General features: G+C 35.0%; 1 protein-coding gene and 1 long non-coding RNA gene across 2 annotated transcripts; one reads left to right on the forward strand and one right to left on the reverse strand.

The window, feature by feature from the left end:
- Window positions 1–1249: 1249 nt before the first annotated feature.
- LOC108676626 (sortilin-related receptor-like) lies at window positions 1250–8943 on the reverse strand (the record flags this gene model as incomplete). Its single annotated transcript, XM_018164742.2, is given in 11 exon segments — window positions 1250–1416; window positions 3883–3993; window positions 4391–4516; window positions 5354–5461; window positions 6083–6193; window positions 6474–6590; window positions 6806–6913; window positions 7525–7635; window positions 8195–8305; window positions 8525–8632; window positions 8898–8943. Coding segments are annotated over 10 exon segments (1134 nt in total).
- Window positions 3099–3569, forward strand: LOC125178332. Its single transcript, XR_007156862.1, has 2 exons — window positions 3099–3342; window positions 3467–3569. It is a non-coding gene; the product is annotated as an uncharacterized LOC125178332 (long non-coding RNA).
- Window positions 8944–10667: the final 1724 nt, after the last annotated feature.

A 10667-nucleotide genomic window follows, 5' to 3' on the forward strand; every position in this document is an offset into this window, starting at 1 on the left:
TAACGAAATCCGCAATCCAAATAAAGATTCACTTCTCGTGCTTTTAATGAAAATTTGAAGACTGAAATTGTTTAAATTCAAGGAAAAATTTGCGTGATTACCTTCAAATTAAACGTCCCTGGAAAACCTTATTTTTGAACTTTAATATTCAACCAAAAGTATAATCAGCAGAATCGGGAGAAGCAATAAGAAAATTGTTAAATAGAAAGATTACTTTATGGTCATCCTGAATACCTATAATCAAAAATTATATACATTTGTATATGATTTATAATTCGATACTTGACAGAATTAGGAAATATTATAATATGTATGAATTATTATGTTTGCATATTATTCACAATTTGATACTTGCATGAATTAGAAAATAATACAATATACACGAATCATATATATTTAACATGATAACAAAGGTTTCCCATTGTAACTCCTGGCTTCTAAATTGAAATGAGTTGAACTTTCTCCATAATGAGTTAATAACACTTATACGACGAGAATTGCTTCAAAATTCGCGGACAGAATGTTGGAATTTTAGAGAATTTATTTGAAATTTTTTTATTTATTTTTTTTTGTTTGGATAATGTCGCGGACAAAACTTCATAATCAAAGCGCGTATCCTATCATCAAAAAAGTAAATAAGAAGTAAAATAAAAGCGTTGTCCGCCAGAAGTTTTCCGCCCAAGAGGATCATGGTCACGTCAATCATTGTTTCAACGATCAATATTTTAAAATAATGAACGAAACAATTGTAATGGTACGAATGTACTTACAGAAATGAAATGAAATGACCCTACCATCCAATAAAAAAATGTGCATAAAGCGAGTTTGAATTTTCGCATCGAATTGTCATCAAATCTTCAACAGATTATTTGCATATAATTATAATTACTGAAAAACTGAGGGTTTTCATACAGACAAATCAGGAATTTAATGCATATATTTCTCCAGTTATTTAATCTAACTCGTGCACGCTGATTATAAAAATAAATATTTCAAAGAGATGGTCGCGTCATGTCCCTTGTAAATCTGTCGCAAATCAAATATTTTTATCATGTTATGATGCTAATTAATATTCACATGTCTTCAATTGCTGATAAGTATACACCTACAATATTTTTTGAAAGATATATAGGAGGCTCCTCGATAAAACGTTTGCGCTCTCCCCCCACGGGGAACGCTTTTATTTCCACCTCATCTTTCATTTCCACGCCATCGTTTTTTAATTTCCATCCTTCATATCCACGCCCTCCTATATTTCAACGCCATCCTTCATTCCCCCGCCATCCTTCACTCCCCCGCCATCCTTCACTCCCCCGCCATCCTTATCGCCGCAGTCGTCAACTTCGTCGCACAAACTCCACGCGTTCAGGCACATCCCGCTGACCTCGCACACAAACTGGTCTGCCGTGCAGTTGCCTGAAAGTAAGATTCAATGCTATATTAGATCAGTCATCTACCCCTGAAGAGGACATTAAGAGAATATAATGATCTCAAATCAGATAGGTTAAATTATTGATCTTGAAGTAGTGATTGACATTCTTTTCAATTCCTTAAGCAGGGGAAATGAAAAGAATAATGTCAAAAGGGACGGTCAAGAGAGGGATTATGTTTGGGTCCTTATATCCATAATTTCAATTGCGGAGTTGGCACAGCATAATTTTTTCATGACCATCAAGTAGACAGCTTTACCTTCTACATTGCTGCAATAAGCGTTAAAATTGTTTTAGAGATCCAAAATCTGGCTGGCCGTGGTACGGGGAGTTCCCAAAGATCGAGATAGAAATTAAGTGGTGGGAAAATCATGCAAAAATCTTGACATGCCTCCTGCTCCTCCAATGATACCACTGTGAGTAACTAAGGTAATGCCACAAAATTTTCGAACCTCAAATAATCATCTTTTATTCCAGCTGCAACCTTGCGTCATGTAGGATTTATTTGAAACGAGTACGTCATACACGAGAAATTTTTTCGAGCCCAGAATAAGTTTATAACTGAAGCATGTTGAACTCAAGTAACTTCTTCAATGTATGTTGAATATGGAATGAATTACAGTATATTGTATGATGTTGAAATATGTTGAACTCAAGTCTTTCATCCTTGCGGGACATGTTTGATAATCGTAATGTGTCAACTTGCGTCATTAACAACCGCATGTGAAAAATTACTCAATTTTAATGTGACATTATTGTTCGCAATTTCATGAACTGTATCCAATTTATTTGCACCTAATTAACATAGCACAATAAAATAAGGCATTCATTAGGATTGAATCTATCAAATCGCACAAAAAATATCGGAAGACTCAATGCATTATTAGATTCGTCATCTTCCCCTTTACAGTATTTTATACGAGCATGTCTTTACATATGAGAGCCATTAAATCTCTTATCAATTTGACTGATATTGAGTTTATTTTAGTATTTAATGGCCTTTGTTCTAAAAATTTACACTCTTTTGTTTTGATCCTTAACCATATTTCCCACATAAACGTCACCCACAGTTCTGCTCGTCACTAAAGTCGCCACACTCGTTGTAGCCGTTGCATCTCAACCACGGCCGTAGGCAGTAGCCGTTGTCGCACTTGTTAAAATTTATGACTAATTAACTCGTTAATGTTTATACGCTTATCGTTTGTCTCGTGTTAGGAGGCAAAGTCGACGCTCGTTAGCTCGATCTTAAGGACTATTGCTTTAACCTTACCGGAGTGTAGACCTCTTGCTCAAACAGTATTATTACTTTTGTTAACTCTTGCTTATCTGTTACTTAATTTGAGTTTGTGCGAGTGTGTTTTCATTTTATTTTGTTCCATTTAAATGCATGTTAGAACTTCTGTGTTTCGCTCGTTTAATTAAGATCTTGCTTAACCGGCTTTACGCCAGTGCTTGGAACCCGTTGGGTTATTGGCTCCTTGGAGCTTCGGTGTATACCGATTATATGTCACATGCCCAGTGCTGTGAATTAACTGCATGCTTGCATGCGCTTTACTCTCTTTAAGTACGAGCGAACACTCCTTATACTGTTTTCACTATTTTCATTCTAATAGTTCTCTACATGAGAACTCTTGTCTAGGGTTCCTCAACGGAAACAAATAGGTTTGTCATTTTGATTATTTGAAACTGTTATCATTATTCTGAATTTATATTATTCTTGAATCATACTGAAATCCATTGCGGTATAACTTTGAATCCATTAATGTTAGTCTTACGTTGGTTTTCTGTCTTATTCAGATAAGAATCCACCTATAACCGCCTCCACTTGGTCTTCGACTCTGCCGTTTCTGTTTTTTTTTTGAGCTGAACTACTTGCTTCATTATTACGTTCTGTTGCCACCGGCAATATATGGTGAGAATTGGAGAGAGAGACATATTCACCCTGAAAAAGTGACTATTTCAACTGAAATTAAATATTGTGTTCTGAACTCCTATCGTTCGAACTTGTACTTATGTGAGAACTTATTCTTCTACAGTGCACGAGTTTCTCATCGCACTTCGTGCTTTTCATTACCTCCTGGCTTCGTACTGCGAACCTATTCTCTTTTCGGAACTACAACAATAAAAGTTTCAACGCTTTCTTTGTTCTTTAATTTCCAATTGTACCAAAATTCAATACACTCGAACTGCTCCGAGGTGCATGTACCTGGCCAAGGAAGTGTTATAATAATGTTATTCTTATTAACTCAGTATTTATTTTGATAGGGTTTGTGTGCATTTGTAAGTTTAATGCAGCATTTGATTATTAGGCGGTAATATTGTATGATAATATAAATGAGTAAGTGGTATGATCACCTAACCCAATGAGTAACTGGAATGATCAAAACTTCTCTGCCCATATTTAATATTTATTAAAATGCAACATTTCCACTTGAATGCAATAAGAACTCACAATTTTCTTCATCGGCGCGGTTTCCACAATCGTTGTCACCATAACACACCCATTCTGCTGGAATGCATCTGTCTTCGTTCTCGCAATTGAACAGCCACGGATAGCATTCACCTGCACGTTTATAGATGTTTCGATCAATGTAATGTGAAGAAGATTTTTACTAATAACAATATTGGTGTCTGCGCTGCAGAGGCTGAATTTAGCCTATAGCCGATTCTTGAAATTGCAGAATTCTTCCACCTTGCTGGGTTTTAGAACCCGCAACTCACTGTTCCAATCTCGCTATTCTCGACCACCCTTCAGCCTTGCTGCTTTGGCAATAACGGTCAGTACAGAAATCTTAGATGGTCACAATAACGGTCACAGGAACTGGCAACGCACTGCTGCAATCCTTTTACTCTGAACTGTCACCACTGTGCCAATGAAGATTTCACCAGAATTTATTATATAAACCTTCATGTCAAATTATAACAGCGGGAAAATTATTAAGAGTATTGAAAAACCATACCTGGAAGAAGAGTCGGGCAGTTTTGTTCGTCACTGCCGTCACCACAGGCGTCGTAGCCGTCGCACAAATAAAGTTGTGAAACGCACATGCCGTTGCCACACTGGAACTGGTATGTGGTGCAGTTACCTAGGTAGTACAGATACATTTATATCAATAATGTTGATTTACATTAGGATTTACTAACATCAACTTGACCTTAATGATAATGATTCAGAAATACAGTTTCCACCATTGAAATTACATATTGAGTCACTTACATGTCTCTTTATGCCCATATTATTTGTTAATGCTGAATTCAGAAGAATAGGTCAATTCTCATAATGAACGTTGGAATATAAAGCATAAAATGAAAACTCACGTTCAATTTCAGATGTTTTTCCGTTACCCAGCGTTATGAAAAAATTAAGTCTGAACTCTGTTCAATCTCTATACATCCGAACGTAATAAGCAAATTTAGATGATATTCATCACATGTTTATTCCATGGTATCCATCCCATGTTTGTCATAGATGATGTAGGAAAAATGTATTAGTTACATTAAATGGCAAATTCACCAAAAACATAAAGCAAAGAACACGTTAAAGAAATAAGTGGAGTTTCGTTGAAGGTAAGGAAAGCTGTATAGGATTGAGGTGACCTGCACGCTCCAATAAAAATTTTGATCTTTTTAATAGGCAGATCAGAGACGCCACATACGCCTTAATGTTAAAATCAGCCATGAATCGGCATCAATGAAGTATGTCAAAGAATGTATTTACATTGTGCTTTTCTAGTCTGTGTTGGTATCGTGGTCCAAAAACCCGGTCTCTTTATTTAATATGAACTGAATTACATTTTCCAAATTATACCAGTGGTCGGAGAATGAAAACTTGGGAGGTTTGGCGAATAAAATAGAACCAGAAATAAATAAAATAAAATAAATATTTAAAGATAATAGCTTTCAAAATTGAATTTATCACTCACAGTCTCTCTCATCACTATAGTCGCCGCATTGGCTGTAGCCATCGCACACGCTCTCCTTTGCAATGCACATGCCGCTGTCGTGGCACACGAATTTCTCGGTGCAGTTGCCTGGCAGAGATTATTGTTCATTGCTTTTTGAATCATGTTTAAAAATAAAACCACGTAAATACATGTAAATTGTACATGATGTTAAATGACCGCAACGCAGAATTATTTGCTAACTGAATCGTGATTATATATGTTTCTTGAGATTTGGACGATGAGAATCCAGTTTTTGCTGCAAAGCACCATCTTTTTAGCGCATTTTCTTATTTATGGGAAAAATACCCTATTGTGCTTGTCATGTCCGTCCGTCTGTTTGTCTGTCTGTCAGTCCGTGACTTCATGTTTTCGTCGACGAGAAAATGCGCTATCTGTCAATCACTGCAGTGAGTACTGAGTTATATTTTTATAATAGAATAAGTAACTTAGCGTTGAACATTACAGAGTAATTTCTCGAAGAGACCTCTATAATATTTATTATAAGTAGAACGAGAACCTATGAGAAACTCGTGATTGATTCTACCAAACATTTACAATGAAGTTTATTACCTAAGTATATCCATACAGTCTATTTACATTCATTTTGAATAGTAAACTGTATTCCTGAATTCATGACTGCAAAGTAAATTGACTACGTCAAAGTTATTTTTCATTTATAGTTTGGCTGCCATACCCGCCAACACTCACAGTTCTGCTCATCACTAAAGTCGCCACAGTCGTTGTAACCGTCGCACACACCCTGTTTATTTATACAATGGTCGCCGCTCATGCACAAAACCTCAACGTTGGTGCAGGGACCTGAAAGAGAATATATGTACTGTTAACTACATATGTAGAGATTACACTATTCATATTGCCTCCTGGAATACAACTTAAATTCACCAAGCCTACCGAAGGCCCGAATTTTCCATAAATTCAAGCATAAACTCATTGATTGGAGAACACAAGTAAATATACAAAAGTTTATTGTAGACTCGACTTATAAGCGTAAGGAGAAATGATAATCTTGCATATGCATCGTCCGTAAACAATTCCTGTAAGCTAGACAAATCGACTCAAGAAAATGTGCATTTCCAACCTGTGCAATTGAATTCGTCGCTGCCGTCCCCGCAGTTTAAGTATCGGTCGCACACGTATTCTAAACCAACGCACATGCCGCTATCTTCACACGCAAACTGGTCAGCGGTGCAGTTACCTGGATAGAGAAATTACATTATTTTAATTGAAAACGTTGAATATTTCAATACGAAAATGGACATTTACTTTACGTGATTCTACATTAGAGCCAAGCCAAGAAAATCATACTTGCGGAGTCACAATGCTCTTTATATTAAATTTAATCGATCAAAAACCTTTCAGATCGACCTTTTCTTGACTCAGTCATTCAACACGATGATTTTATTTCCTCACATTCATGTTCGTCACTATAGTCGCTGCAGTCGTTGACACCATCGCATACTCTCCAACTATCGATGCACATGCCGTTGTTCACACAAACAAACCGCTCTGTGCAGTTGCCTGGGAAAAGTGCATAAAATCAAATTTTAGCTTCATAAAATAATGGAGCAATCAGTGGCGATTGATAACAATTTTAGCTTCATAAAATAATGGAGCAATCAGTGGCAATTGAAAACGCCTATTAAATTCGCGTAGATGCCAGGGGCTGTAATAACATAAAAAGCTAATAGTTGCTTTATAGTTTATACAATAAGAAATTTATAGAATCGTGTAGGTTTTTTTTCAAAATCCTAGTTTTCACGCATGAAGTAAATAGTCCCCACTTTCAACTTTCTACTCTTGCACTCAACTTTGTAATCCAATCCAATAATCCAATAATAATTCAATTTAAAATTTTACACTTTGTTCGATTTCACCTTATATTCTGTATGTCATGTGTTAATCATGTCTTCTAACCAACAACGTACTCAAATTCAAATATCTATAGGATAGCCAAATGACTCAGACAACTCCACTTGTCTCTCTCCACTCTATACCTAATGTTCTAGAATCTTCTACCAGCAGTCAATTGCTTCAATCTTTTTTTACGTACGGAAACCTTCCATTCAACTTGTTAAAATATTCGTACGCACAAAATTTCATTCACTGCCATTCATTATAGGAGTACGTACAGTTTTGCTCGTCGCTGTAGTCGCCGCAGTTATCGCGCCCATCGCACACACTGAATTGGTTAACGCACATGCCGGAGCTTACACACTCAAACTGGTCCGAAGTGCAGTTGCCTATCAGTGATAAAATGAAAATAATTAAATAAAGTTAAAGCCAGAGTGAAAATCAAAATTTGGGGACCCAGGTTCCTCTGCAGAGAATCAATGTAAAAGTGGAGAAAATAATTCAAGTTGAATAAAATTAATTGAGTTTCCACTAAAAGCAAATGACGTATGTACTTTTTTACTGATTCTGTGTTATTTTTCCCAATAGTAAATTATAACCTTTGAAATGTGTTTTCGCTCTGAATTCTGATTTCTTGAGAAATTTTATATATCACAAATCATATTTTATCATTATACGTAAGCTTTATCGGTCCAAACCTATAGTCATATACCTCATGTCAAAATTGGTTCTGATCACATATTTAGGGACATTAGGGCAAATATTTGGGATTTAAATTCTCGTGCCACACCATAGTTTAGGAAAAAATCAGATTTATGAAAATTTGAATGTTTATTCGGTGGAAAATAATAGAAGCCGTATAATTCATGTACCTTAGTTAAACTATCACTTGCAAGCAATCTTTCACAGCTATTCTCGTCACTGTAATTAACAATGATAATCACTCACAGTTTTTCTCGTCACTGTAATCGCCGCAAGTGTTGAAGCCATCGCAGACGCTCCCTCCAAAAATGCACATGCCGGAGTCCGGGCAAGTAAACTGGTCCGCGCTGCAATTACCTGGCAAGCATGAAATGATGGTTAGATTTTAAAATGTTATCGGTGATTGAAACTGACTTATTCTCATAGAGGTGTGAAAAAGTTGAAACAGGAATAAATTTTCATTTGAAATTCGAAATTTTATTTCAATGCCTTCGCATATAACTAGATAAAAGATGCAGCAATTTTCATTTTCATTTTTTTTGGATAGCTAGCGAAGTTTAAACTTTCATCACTTACAGTTTCGTTCGTCACTGAAATCCCCGCATTGATTGTACCCGTCACATCGATTCCAATTGTACATGCATATGCCGTTGTCGCATTTGAACTGTTCCGATGTACAGTTACCTGACATAATTAAACTCAAGTTGTAAATAAATGTTGATTTAGAAAATCGAAACATTTTAGGCAGCTAATGCCATGCATTCTCATATATTTTTTAACACCAAAATGCAGCTCTCGACTGACAGAAAATTCTGTTTCGATCTTTGATTTTATGCACGTACAGTTGAGCATAATATTTAATTCTGCTAGTACCAAATAGTTCGAAAATCAGTTAACAATCGGTGAATGTGAAAAAAATTTTGTTTCAACATTCGCTTCTCCTCCTGACAGTTTAGCTCGTCGCTGTAGTCGCCGCAGTCGTTGAAGTCATCGCACAGCCAAAATTTGCTGATGCAGCGATGGTTGTTTGCACACTCGAACTGATCTTCACTGCAGTTGCCGAGTAACTTTACAGTCTCAACTGTGATGGTACAGTAGGGCTTACTTCAGAAATATCAATGTAATAATGTGCGTTTAAAAATTCCTTTTTTAAGAAAACGCTTCTAAAGGGGCCAGTGTCTCCGATCTTACACATGTACAGTGAATTTCTAATTTTAGATTTAAATATTTCAAAAAATATTTTCCAACTTATTTTTAATATATATATATAATTTATTTTTTACATTATTTATTCTGTCAATTGATTTATGCATTGTCTCCAACTTTGCGCAAGTAGTCAAAATTTTGGATCGATTGGACATGTAGAAGTGCATTAAATATCAATTATAAGATTTGTAGCAGACAGACAAACAAACAACAAGAAGTGAAGTTAAAGAGAAGTGTTGTAAGAAATGCTGCATGAATTGGTAAGTTTAGTCTGCTGCACTAGTTGAATAGTCAAGTAACTGCTGATATTGTAGAGATTATTTTAGGAGTATCGAATAGTGGGAGGCGAGTGCTATAGAAGCGAAAGTGAAATATTCATATTATTTTTAAATATTATATTTAATAATATATGCAACTACAAATATTAAACAAATAAATTTAAATGTATATTTATATTTTATTGAAAATGTTTCTAAGTAGGTTTTTAATTAATGGTTTTCTCAATAATATGGGTAAATTATACATATGATCGTTTTTAATTTTGGGTCGGCTTTCTAATCATGCAACGATTGGCTAGGAAATTTTGCGTAAGACTAATTACGTATTTTGAATAAAAGTGAATATTGTAGGAGGAGAGTAACTTTAAGTAATAAGTAATAATTCACAGTGTGCATATTCATAAACTAACTCTAATCGATGCTGTCGAACGGGACAGCAGCCGCTGACGAAACAAGCATCAGTAACAGCAGCAGCTGTAGCTTGCAGTTTTTTCCGATGATATGCTGTAGTAAAAGTTTTAAATAAATTTACATGATATTTTTGTTTTGATGCATTGTGTTGCTCCAACGAAAATATCGGTTCCAAATGTTGGCAATTTTTTTCAAGGAAAATTATCTGAGTTCGTTTTTATTCTTCAAAATTCTTCACTAACCTCCATTTCCACGACGCTGAAGCTCAGTTTATGATTAGAAGAAAACATATAATATGCGCTTTAAAAACACTATTTTTCAACTAAATTTATTTTACTTACACATTTTCTTATCAATAATTCTAAACAAATAATTCAATGATACAAACTGCTACAGGTATTGAGCTTCATAATTAACTGGTTAATTAACCATAATAACCATTAACCATTAATCATAACCATTAACCATAACAATTAATTTAACCATTTATCATAGAAATTAACCATAACCATCAATCACAACCTTAACCAAAACCATTAACCATAATTGACTAACAATTTTAAATCGCTGAACTTTTTAACAAGTGTTTTTTCATTGGTTTATAGGTAGTTTATATTTTGAAAGAAAATCCCTCTACCGGACTTGCAAGTCCAGTACAGACACTCTGTATTCCATGATAAATTTTATTATTATTGTGATAAATGTTAATATAATACATTGTTAACATTAACTGCAAATGTCTATTCCATAGAAAAAGTTCCCTCGTTGATGATCTGACTCCTCAATAGCAGTAACTTGGCTTCTATATTATAAAAAAATGTAAA

Source organism: Hyalella azteca, unplaced genomic scaffold, assembly GCF_000764305.2.
Source record: "Hyalella azteca isolate HAZT.00-mixed unplaced genomic scaffold, Hazt_2.0.2 contig8913, whole genome shotgun sequence".
Lineage (NCBI taxonomy): Eukaryota > Metazoa > Arthropoda > Malacostraca > Amphipoda > Hyalellidae > Hyalella > Hyalella azteca.